General features: G+C 39.5%; 1 protein-coding gene across 1 annotated transcript in view; it reads right to left on the bottom strand.

Moving 5' to 3' along the window:
• Window positions 1-313: 313 nt before the first annotated feature.
• sphk1 (sphingosine kinase 1) overlaps window positions 314-12,706 on the bottom strand; it is a 33,403-nt gene continuing 21,010 nt past the window's right edge. Inside the window, exons 5-6 of the mRNA XM_079617581.1 lie at window positions 12,565-12,680; window positions 314-1,566 (exon numbers count right to left, since the gene is read on the bottom strand). Coding sequence (XP_079473707.1) covers window positions 861-1,566; window positions 12,565-12,680 — 822 coding nt within the window. The 3' untranslated portion in view covers window positions 314-860. The remainder of the gene's footprint in view (window positions 1,567-12,564; window positions 12,681-12,706) is intronic.

Below are 12,706 nucleotides of genomic sequence, written 5' to 3'. Positions count from 1 at the left end.
AGCTGGTAATAAGTGTACGGCCATGCATTTCACCTTTTGGTTTGGTTTATTCCAACCAAAATTCAACAACTGTCCAACGTTGGAGCTTGACGTCAAAAAAACATTGGATTTAGACGTCAACCCAACTTTCATTTTCAACCAAAATCCAACGTCTGACCGACATTGGAGTCTATATCCTGTGCCTGCTGGGATATGTTAATTGCTTCGTTGTAAAAAAATTCAATGAGAATTTGCAGTTAAATGGTAAAAAAAAAGGTGTATGGTTGTCTTCATTTTCTTAATGCAAAATATTATTTATTTATTTAGATTTTTTAGGGTGAAATTTGACCTGGACACGTTTTCAGACGCACAAGCATCAGAGGTGAATTTCATGAAATCTGTTCAGCTCATATTTTAAGCTCATATTTTTAGATTAGATGTGGATATTTTGTATTGTGCAGTTTTGCCATAAAAATATGGTGTTTTGTATAAAGAAGAAGTCGATCATTAGAAGTGGATCTTTTGCATTGTGCATTTTTGCAAGAAGAATTCTGGGGTTTAATAAGTTTAACGATCATGAAAAGAACGTCACAATGTAAAAACAGTCCAAAAGACAATTTCTTTTGATTTTTGGGGTGAAATATGACCTGGACATGTTTTCAAATGCTCATATTTCACCCTAAAATATAAAAGCTAAGAAATTATGTTTCTTAATACGAAACGGTAATTTCTTTTGTTTTTGGGGTGAAAACAAACCTGTGACCTGGCCATGTTTACATGGGATTCCCTCAAAGTTACAATTCTTCAATAAAAAAAAGTTCAATGAATTTCAAGTTTAGCGGTCGGGGTTGTGCTTTAATAAGAGCGCTGGAGTTCAGAGGTCACGTGGCGATGAGTCGGGCCACCCCCCTGTGCACCTGTGCCTGAACGGGCCCGTACTCGACACGCTCCCCGTCCACCGTCATCACGCCGGCCGGGCTCAGCGGCTCCAGCCTCAGCGCTCGCGCCCGCCGGTACACCAGGTGTGGGCAGCCGAGGTCCAGGTGCGTCCCGCTCTGCATGGCCCGGAAGAGTCTCAGCAGGGCGGCCCGGGAGATCCCCGCCGTCACGTAGAACAGGTGCATCGTCCCGTCATCGGAGCGGGCGTCAGGGGCCGCCGTCAGATCCTCGCTCAGGTGCGACTGGAACATGGCGAGCACCAGCACGAACTCATGCTCCTCCACGACGGTCCAGTCCTGCGGGACGGGCTGGTCAAGCGGGGCCAGCAGGTGGTCGAGAAGCTGGTTTTCGCCGGAGTGTGTTTCCGGCTGGTTTTCGGCGGGTAGGAAGGCTAGTTTTCCCTGATAGACCCGTAGGGACGCCAGGCGCACCAGCGTTCCCAGGAGGAAGCGCAGATCTCCGATCTGCCGAAACTGCTCACTCTCGATGTCCACGTCGGCCACGAAGCCCCAGGCCAGCGAGAGGAAGGAGAAGAGGCGCGCGCCGGAGGACAGGCGGATGGAGATCAGGTCGAGCGCTGAGGTCTGGCCTTTACACAGCTGAAACCCACAGCTGGTCAGCAGATCCTCACCACACACCGGAGACGCTCTACAGACACAATATTAGTAACAATATTAATGCTCAATCAGACCTGTAACTCTATAATCAGAGGTCAGTGAGGTCTGTTAATAACATTCTGTCAGATATGACCCCTCTGTCATATGGAGTTCCTCAGGGTTCAGTTTTAGGTCCTCTCTTGTTTTTATTATATATGAGTCCGCTTGGTGAAATAATCAGAAATTTTAATAATGTGTCTTATCACTTTTATGCTGATGACATTCAGTTGTACTGCTCTTTTAATGATTCTGAGTTTGAAAAATTAACGGATTTATTGGAATGTCTGTCTTGCATTAAGTCTTGGTTATATAACAATTTTCTACAACTGAATACAAAAAAGACTGAAACTATGATCATTGCTCCAGAACAAAAAATATCGCAAATTAAACAACACCTCTGTTCCTTGGACTCCTCTGTCCAGACGAGCCTAAGAAACCTTGGTGTTCTGTTTGACCAATCGATGTCCCTGGATGGTCATTCTAGACAGTTGGTCAGAAACTGTTTTTATCAATTTTTGAAATATCTCTAAATTAAGAACAATGCTGCCCAAAACTAACATGGAGATGATCATTCATGCTTTTATTTCTTCACGGTTAGATTATTGTAATTCTCTTTTTACTTGTTTTAACAATTGTTCTCTGAGGCGTCTTCAACTGGTTCAAAATGCCGCAGCCAGGCTTTTAACAGGAACAAACAGAAGGGCACACATTACTCCTATTTTATTTACTCTCAACTGGCTTCCGGTAAAATACAGAATTGATTATAACATTTTTATTTTAACTTTTAAAGCACTACATGGACAGACGCCTCAATACATCACTGACATGTTGACCCCTTACTCTTCGTCTTGTATTCTTCGCTCCTCAGGTCAAAATCTCCTGATGGTACCTAAAACCCGCCTTAAAACTCGGGGAGATCGCTCCTTCCAGGCGACTGCTCCAAAAATGTGGAATGCCCTGTCCTTGTCGTTGCGTGTGGCTGTGGCCGATTCTATTGTTTCTTTTAAAAAGCAGCTGAAGACACTACTATTTAGACAAGCTTTTAGTTGATTGTGCTTTTATGTTTTATGTATTTATGTTAGTATGATGCTTTTTAAATGGTATACTTGTTACTTGTAAAGCACTTTGTGATTCTTTCTGTGATGGGTGCTAAATAAATAAAGTTTACTTACTTACTTACAGTGATGTTAATGGGTAGAAATGATGCCTTGTTGGCTGAGGCAATTTACACTAAAGGTGTTCACACCAAGGACGATAAAGATATCGCTCTAAAAATCGTTCTCAATATCCACACCACAGCTATAACGATAACAATACAGAGAAACGATATCTTTGAGATCACTTTCAGAACGATCACTTTTTTTCAGCTGTTGAACGATAAAACACTGACAGCCAATCAGAATCCATTCTAATTCAAGGACTCGCGCATTTAAAATGGCAGACGACATTGTAGAGAAAGTAATCGCCGATTAATCGCTGAATAAATGATAAGTATTATTAACGTTACCTCAGGTATCGACAACATTGTCTTGCTTCCTTTCAATTTGATGTGAAAAAGACTAGGGGCCCTATTTTGGCGATCTAAGGACATGGTCTAAAGCGAAGTGAATCCACTTTTGCTAGTTTAACGACGGGAAAAATGGTCTGCGCTCCCGGCGCGTGGTCTAAAAGGATTGTCTCTATTCTCTTAATGAGTAATGGGTGTGTTTGGGGCTTTACGTGCGTTAAACCAAGCAGGTTAAACCATGACGGAATTTGATAGTGGAAAGACTGAACGCTTCTCTAGCGAGGAAACGGATCTGCTCGTGCGCGAGGTTAAAGCAAGCAGATCATCTACGGGACAAGCCGGATTCCACCATATCTTTATGTACACACTATTACGGTAATCTTTTACATTGTAATCCTTTTATTTTTAATATATGGCATGTTTGTGTGCTGTGCTATGTGTGTAATAAGCAGAGTGTACGCGCGTTGTGGACCCGACTATAGGCGCACATTACTGACGCACTCTTTAAATAACAAACAAAATATTGCACCATTGACCACAACTGAAACCTAGTCTAGTTTATTTCAGTTCCTCAAAATAGCAACGCGCCATCAATGTGCCTGAACACACCTGGTTTTCAGACCAGCAGCCCATGGGCGAACAGATGGGCGCAAATGCATTTGCTATTTAAACAACGTGGCACAGGACGTGAAAATGATAACTGGGTCGGGCTGAAACTAGCAAAACACACTCACGCCTAGCGGCGCTGCATTGCGCCGGGTTTATGATAGGGGCCTAGGTGTTGTTTTCATTTTACTATTCACTGTTAGATTATTAGCTCGAGTACACTAGCTTCACTCAAAGCATAGCACAAGAAAGCATGATGAGGATATGTGTGGCAGAAAGATATAAATTGAGTTTTCCCGCCTTTTGCTGAACATTCCCCCTTTCCCTACTCCCTTTTCCCATCAGATCAGAAAGGCATCTATTTTTAATACAAATTAAGAAAATTGGAAATAAAGTGTCTAACGTGTGTTTAATAATAAATTTTATCGGTTAGTTTTATTGGTTAACATTTAATAATTGTAATAATATTATAATTTACACTGTTATTATTGTATACCGTTTAATGTACAACCCCACTGAGAGGCAAACAGTCTCTGCCACTATTTATAAGTATAAATAGCATCTAACTTCTATTTACACTTATTGCAAAGAAAATACTGCTATTTTTACAGTGTAAATAACATATTGTTAAGAAAATGCTGCTATTTTCACATATGTAAATAGAATATATTTACATAGCCTATTGTAAACGAATTACAAATATTGTATTTACGCTGCCTATTCATATACCATTTTAGAAGGCTATGTATTAACATTTTAAAACAACTTTTCAGATTTCATTTTAGTTTCAGTTTTACTCATTTTGTTTTGAGCTTTTTCCCTTCAAATATTTCTATTTAGCTTTCATTTAATTTTTAATCGTAGTCAATTTTAAAATGGTATTTTTTTAAAGTTGATTTTTTTTAAGCTGATTTCTGATCTAATATGTATATTTTATTTCAGCTTTATTTAAATTACCAACTTGTAACACTGAAATCAATGATTATGAAATTAAATATTGATATTTAACAGCATACTTTTACTAAAAGTAAAGTGAACCTTATAATATTAGTGTATGTCAAAACATTCCCCATAACAGTTATTTTAGTATTGTTTCTAGGAGCTATTGTAGACCTATTTATTAATAGTAGCCTATTAATTCATAATATTTTTTTATTTCAGTTTTAGTTAACAATAATAACACTACGGATCAGTGGCGGCTGGTGAAAAATATCTTAGGTGGGGCTGTCATATTCAGCCGGTTTCAATAGTCTGGTAACCATGGGAGTATTAGGCCTACTTTCTGCCCTTGGTATGTGTATTGTGCTTTGATGTTTATCGTGTTCTATTCCTTAACCCAGTCCCAGTGGTTCTCAAACTTTTTAGAGTTGTACCCCAAGAGGCTTCTGCGTACCCCCACTCTTCAGTCACACCTTTTTCAGTAAGGGACAATATTTGCCCCCCAAGTGCATTTTTACCTTTATAAAATAAATAATGCTTTGAATAAAAAAAAAAAAAGTTAAATGGATACATTTGCAATGATGGTAAAAACGAAGTGATGCTTTTAAATATTAATTTAAAACTGCCAGTAGGTGATGAGTCATCGAGTCATTCATTCAGTAACGAAGCAAGTGCTGTATTTATGAATTAATCATTGAATCATTGACTCTAAAGATTCGTTCACAATCATTGCTGTGTGCTGCAGTTCTGCTGTGGCTTTCATTGGAGCTATTAATTTATTGTAAAAATACTGACAACTGTTTTGAAAATGAACATCACTTAATATTAATATTTTGTTTGTTGAACTGTTGTATAAAATCAATGCCACTTTTGCAATCGTGTGGATCTTCAATGTGATCATCATTAAACACAGGAACTCACACAGGGTATGTCTATGTATCGAAGAGAGTTTGAATTATATCGATCTCCATGCACAGCCTGTCTATATTTGTTCTTCATGCTAGTAAGTGCTAACTTAAATCCCTACTTTTACAAAGGTAACATACATTGTTGAGAACGGCAGTATAGCGCGATTTGCTGAGGCAGCAATCTGTACGAGACCTGTCATACACGCTGCTTAAATGCAGACAGTTTTGACCGCAAAATATGAGGTAATTTTTCATGTATTTACAGCATTTAACCTGAGAGAAATGCATGCTCAGTTTAAATCTTATTTTAAGATGAGGTAACGTTAGTATTAACGTTAAAGGAACGGCAAAATTCAGCATTTTGTTCCCGCACCACCTTCTGTCACCTCACGGTTTGAGAACCACTGCCTTTACAATTACATATCTTTGTAAAGCAAAAAATAATAATAATATTACAAATAATTATTGTTAACCACCCAAACACAAACTTAACACAAACTGCATGATACCAGTGCTCTGTGAAAAAGTCAGTAATTATTTAATGCCATATTACAAGACTGAACTTAAACAAAAACAAACAAATTGCACAAAATTTCCATTTGCATTTGAAATTTAACTCAAAAAGTTTAGTTACTTTCTCAGACAGATCCCTCACTTCGGTAACTGTCCATGTTGGATATGTCCCTGTTGTTTTAAAAAGTAATCACGGAAAGCAAAACAAGGCATTAGCATGACGCATCCAGCTAGCCAGGCGATAGACTGCTGTCTGATCGAGATAGGCCATAGGCGCGCATGAGCGCGGGCGGGCACGCGCAGCTTGGGGCGCTAAAAGCGCCCATAGCTGACTAGATTTGAGCTCGCTGATTGGCTACACTTTATGTCAAACATGTATATTTTAAATCAGCAATTGGCTAAGCTGCTCCACAGACCCGCCTTTCTGGGGCGATTTCTCCAGCGCCCCAGAGCTGATGAGACGTGCACGCAGGAAGAGGAGACGTGTTGAAAAGGCAGACATTTTTAATTTCTATCATATTTTTCACATATACTGGGTGTATTTAATATCTTAAACACACAAATACTGACAATTTGTATGTATGATTTATGTATGTATTTACTTGTTTATTTAATGAGTGTGGCTCATAAACTGTGGTCTGGCTCATGGGGGGGCGGCGCCCTAGCGCCCTCTATTGGCCAGCCGCCCCTGCTACGGATAGTAGTCAGCATAATGACTGTGTGCAGTCATCCGTCATGATTTAGCCTATCACATTCATTTCTGTACTTTCTATGTTTCTTATAAATAATGTTGAAATTAATACATCGGAAAGTAGATCAACAAAGTTATTATTGACATATGCGCAGTTCTGATGTACTAATACAAATGATCATGAAGCATGAACACTGTGCTCCATTTAATCAAGCTGTGAAACGTTATTTATGCACAGTCTAATTAATCACCAATAGGTGGCGCTTGTGCTTGAATAATAAAAGTCCAAATGAATCATGTCCTGATGAATGTCTGCGGTCTGACTGATCTTCATGAATAGAAATGACTCTATTATTGTGAGGTTTGAGTCAGCGTTTGCTCCAGAGCGAGTATTTGACCGGTTATCACCAGCTTTATTCTCCTGAATCCAGCAAACATCAGCTCTCTGACTGGATGTAAGTCATTAGCGATTCATTAATGCTTTCGTTTATTCCCCTCTCTCAGCAGAACCGAACTCTTATTCTTCTGTCGAAAGAGTTGATGAGTTTAAACCCGCAGAGATCCAGCTCTCTCGCGCTGAAACACGAGGTTAATGACTGGAATAATGACTCTTCTCTCGGTAAAGACTGCTTGCGTGGCAAACTTTAAATTGAACAGCAGAAATCCTCCATCTGAACGAGCACAGCTCAGGATTACTATAATGGCGATTACTAAACCAAATGAAGCTCTGCATGAACACTGACCTTATGGTGCGTTCAAGTCATCGCGTAAAGATCGTGTTTACGAGTTGAGTTATGCCTGGTTCAGATTACACGATTTTAGCCCGATTTTGGCACGATTCGTTTGACGCAGGGTGTCGTGGGGATTCGTAAACGACAACGGGCGTCGGGACGCAAGATTTGATCGTTTCATCTCGTATAGTGTGTCATAGTGGGCGACAACCTACGTCGCGTCTGCGATGCTTCACGACATCACGACAAAAAGACTAGCATGTTTGATTTTTTTTCGGTCCTCCACGACGAGAGTGAGTGAGTGAGCGAGCGAGACAGAGTGTGTGCTAGTGAGTGTGTGTGCTAGGGTGACCACCTGGCTATATTGCTCTGTTGCAGGTCAGACCTGATTTCGCGGGACACGAGGGAGATAACTTACTATTATTATAGGTGAATAAATATTGATTTTATATTAACGTTAGATGTCTTTGCTAGCTTTATAAAAATGTTAGTCTATGACGGCGCTGACCGGCGCTGTGAACGTCACTAATAGCCTAATATAAAACTCATTTTAACAGCACGGGTCTATTCAATCTAAATAATTAAGTGAAAATAATAATCCAATCGCTAAAAAGCACATTTCCAAATAAACACAAATTCCATTAGGAAAGACTACAGATTAAATGCGTTCTTACCGGATTCAGTAGCCTATTTTTGTGTCTTTTCCATGCGTGATGGTGAAACTTCGGTGGCTACACAGCAATCTCCTTTTTTAGGGTCACCTGTAACTGGTTTTAACCATGTATATATTTTTTTCTCCCATTCCTTACGAACAAAGGCGCTTTTTCTTCTCGGGAGCTCCGGATAGATCCATTTTTCTATTGCAGAATTTTTTTTTTTTTCTCAGTGTTTGTTTTCCCGCTCTGGCTAGAACCAATAATAACGGCTGCGCACGTTCAGTGTTTTCTTATTAACTTTTTTTTTGTATAATTGTAATTTAAAAGGACGATTAAATAAAATGATGCAGACAAAATTAAAATGTGGGACACTGCTTATGACTTGCGGGACAAAGCTTCAAACTTCGGGACTGTCCCTCACCCCAGTGTGTGTGTGTGTGTATACCATAGGTGTATACGTGTGAGAGTGAGTGCGTGTGTGCTGTGTATATGACATAGTATATGTGCGAGTGAATGTCTGCGACGGCACGCGATGACTGGTCAGAAAGCAACGTGTAGTCTGACATGTTTCTTGTCCACGACACGACAAGATTTTAGGATTCAAAATCGTGTAATCTGACACAGTGACTATCGTAACCGACAAAAAAATCGTGTAATCTGAACCAGGCATTACGCCATATGTCGTAGCCTACATACGAGTGGGAAGCTCGGGATTTTCTTTAAAGGGATACTCCACTTTTTTTGGAAATAGGCTCATTTTACAACTCCCCCAGAGTTAAACAGTTGAGTTGTACCGTTTTCGAATCCATTCAGCCGAACTCCGGTTCTGACGGTACCACTTTTAGCATAGCTTAGCATAGATCATTGATTCTGATGGGACCATTAGCATTTCTTTCCAAATGACCAACGAGTTTCAATATTTTTCCTATTTAAAACTTGACTCTTCTGTAGTTAAACCGTGTACTAAGATCGATGGAAAATGAAAAGTTGCGATTTTCCAAGCCTATATGGCTAGGAACTACTCTCATCCCGGCGTAAGAATCAAGGAACTGTGCGGCCGTACCATGGGTGCAGTAGCGTAATGATATGACGAAGCACCTGAAAATAGTCCCCAGCTCGGTAACTTCCAACATGACCGGGACTAAGTTTGTGTAGTTTTTAGGTGGCAAATTAGGTTTCCTGTGCGATTAGCCATGGTTCTGTGCGTAGTAAAGGGCTGTGATAGTAAGGCGAAGGTATATTCTACCGTAATGTTACACCGAATACCAACGAACAAAAAGAAACTAAAAAATCAATGGTTGACTGCTCTGAACATTGATCTAAAAACGCCGATAGAATCTATCAAAAAATGGCGTGTTTGCTGAAAGCATTTTGGACCAGGTGACTATAAAGAAAACACGGACAGTAAGCGTCTAAAGGATACAGCCATCCCAACAATCTTCAATGTACAGACAGGTCCAAGTGCATCATCATCATCACCCATGGCTGTAAGTACCAGCGATGCGCGGGTCAATGTATAAACAACCCGCACCCGACCGACGTTTTCAACTAACCCGCCCGCAACTCGGACCGCAAAATAAATAAAGAAAATATTGTACCTGACCCGCGTTTTTTTAAAAAGTAGCTATAGTAATGCTCATCGCGTCATGGGCCATAGACGGAGGGGTGCGCATTTTTCTGAATGCTGTATGATATCGCCTAGTGTTTTTTAATAAAGGCTTGATTTATTCATTTATTTCGTTTCATTTTCTTAACAATTAAGATGCTGCATGTGTTTATCCAGTCTAATCGAAGTGCGTCTCTCCCCCGACTTTCCCAACAAAAATCCCGCCCCCTCTCAGCAAATACATAAAACTGACATTACTGAGCTATGCGTTTAAAAGTAGCCTATTAAAATGGCACAATGGCATTGCTCAGTTCAACGCGTTGGGAAATCGGGCATTTTGTCCCGCGTCAGCTTTTATTCAAAAGTTAATAACGCGCTCAACATTCAGGTAAATAAGGATTTCCCACTGCCATCTCTGACTGAGCTCGTGCGTCATCCTCGCGCAGTTATTCAGCCAATAAAGTGTACACCTATGTATTTCATAGAACATTGAGTCTAGTACTATATAAATTACAAAGGTTTAATTTGCATCTTTATTTCAAACGACCCGACCGACCGCGACACGAATATCATTAAAAATATTTTTGGATGAATCGTAACCGCGGGTAACCACTAACCACACCCGCTAATTTTGGATCAACCCGCCCGCGCATCACTGGAAGTACTGAATAACAATTTTACTTTTTGTAAAAGCACTGCCGTTGTTATCTTCCTGTGAAATGCAATCAGTGAGTGCTATAGGTTTCCTCGATCATTCGTCTTGTACAGTATAACGTTAGTAGTTTTGTTGTAGAGTTCTGGTGAGGTAGCGTATAACCCTTGTATGGTGTTCGGGTCTGTTTAGATGTTATCTAAATCGTCTCTCACTTAATGTCTCCATGCTACAAGGCACGCTCCCTGTGCAAGCAGGTTGTCACGTTGGTTTGTTGACGGCAAGTGCTTCGTCATATCATTACGCTGCTGCACCCATGGTACGGCCGCACAGTTCCTTGATTCTTACGCCGGAATGAGAGTAGTTCCTAGCCATATAGGCTTGGAAAATCGCAACTTTTCATTTTCCGTCGATCTTAGTACACGGTTTAACTACAGAAGAGTCAAGTTTTAAATAGGAAAAATATTGAAACTCGTTGGTCATTTGGAAAGAAATGCTAATGGTCCCATCAGAATCAATGATCTATGCTAAGCTATGCTAAAAGTGGTACCGTCAGAACCGGAGTTCGGCTGAATGGATTCGAAAACGGTAAAACTCAACTGTTTAACTCTGGGGGAGTTGTAAAATGAGCTTATTTCCAAAAAAAGTGGAGTATCCCTTTAAGCCTCGATCTGTAGGCTACGAGTTGTCAGTGAGAAACATGTCGGAATACCACAATACTTAAAGGTATTTAGCAGTGATATTGTCAGGCTTTTCTAAGTAAGCTAATTACACGCACACAGAATATGATACCATTATAATAGCAATGCAATATGTAACGATAAGTGCCTCCATAAATTAATTAAAATTTATAATTTTAATTATAAAATTATATAAACATCGAATGCCTCAAACCCACAGGCTACACATATGAAGTTTGTAATATACTTTTGGTTAAAATTCCTCAATGGTTGTGTAAAACAACACAAAAAAGCGTTTTACCTCCTCAAAAACCGCTCTGTTCACAGCGACCTGTTTCGGTGCATGTCTCTTTAAATGATAATGAGCAACTGCCGAAATATGCTAATACGGGACAGTCAGTGGTCGTGGGAGCATTATGACAAAACGCTTGATTATTGAATTTTGCATCCGATGACCCCTATAAGAGAAAGATTCTTCCAGTAACATTAATAGAACGTTCGTTTTAAGTTAGCCTATCTGGGCTGCGTTTCCCAAAAGCATCGTAAGCCTAAGTTGATCGTAGAACAATAGCCACCGATGGTCTAATAGGCTTACGATGCTTTTCGGGAAACTCAGCCCTGGTCTTTAATTATGTTCCCAAAAAACAACATTTTTACATTGTTCATGGAACATTTCTTTCTGAAACGTTTTAGTTGGACGTTTAGTTGTCTTAACATTTTTTAAATGTGACTACTTCATATGCTACTACTTGTTTCAGGATGTAGGCTACAGAGAAAAACGTTTTTAAAACATTTAAATTACAGGACGACTTGAACATTGAAGAAGAAACAGCAAACCACAACCAATCAATTCCACACGAACAAAATCAAGCCCCGCCCAACATTTGTTCTCGTTCCTTACGTCACAATAGGGAAGAAAATACCAGCGCAACTTCCGTTTCATGCCGACATTATATATAAATATTCTTCAACATTGAAATCTAATTCGATCTAATCGAATTATTCGATATCGAATTATTAAATGCATGCTCGGTTTTAATAATTTTACCCTTGCTTATCATTATTATATTATATTATATCATCTTTACCCTTATGCTGTCATCTAAGCTCACATACATTTTTATTCTATCTATAGGCCCATTGTTTTTATATTTATGTTCTATATATATATTTTATTTCATATATTATATGTAATCTATAAACATGCAATCTATAATCATTTAATAACACCGTTACATGGAATTTTTAGCAAATCTCAAAATTAATATGCATTATTTTTCTTCTTATTGTACATTATAATGCAGCATTTTAAATGGCGGGTTTATTTATTTATACACATTAGTGTGGAACTGTAACATCGGCCATTACTTGTCTGCATTTAATATTAGATTTCAGATTGAATACAAATGCTGAATGTGGTTGGTCCCTTCACATGTCAATCAGAGGGTTTGTGGGCGGGTCCTGGCTGAATGAATGAATCTGATTGGCTCTGAATGCTCACCGTGTGTAGTAATGGAGGGAAGCAGCCAGTGCGTTTCCAGAACCTCCAGGCAGGATTCCCAGAGGAGTCTGGATGGCCTTTTCCCAATCCTGCCTCTCCATTAGACCGTTCACCACCTAAAACACACACACACACACACACA

This window comes from Phoxinus phoxinus (genome assembly GCF_949152265.1).
Source record: "Phoxinus phoxinus genome assembly, chromosome: 1".
Lineage (NCBI taxonomy): Eukaryota > Metazoa > Chordata > Actinopteri > Cypriniformes > Leuciscidae > Phoxinus > Phoxinus phoxinus.
Note: the sequence above shows the minus strand (reverse complement) of the source record. Positions and strands in the feature narration are given on the sequence as shown.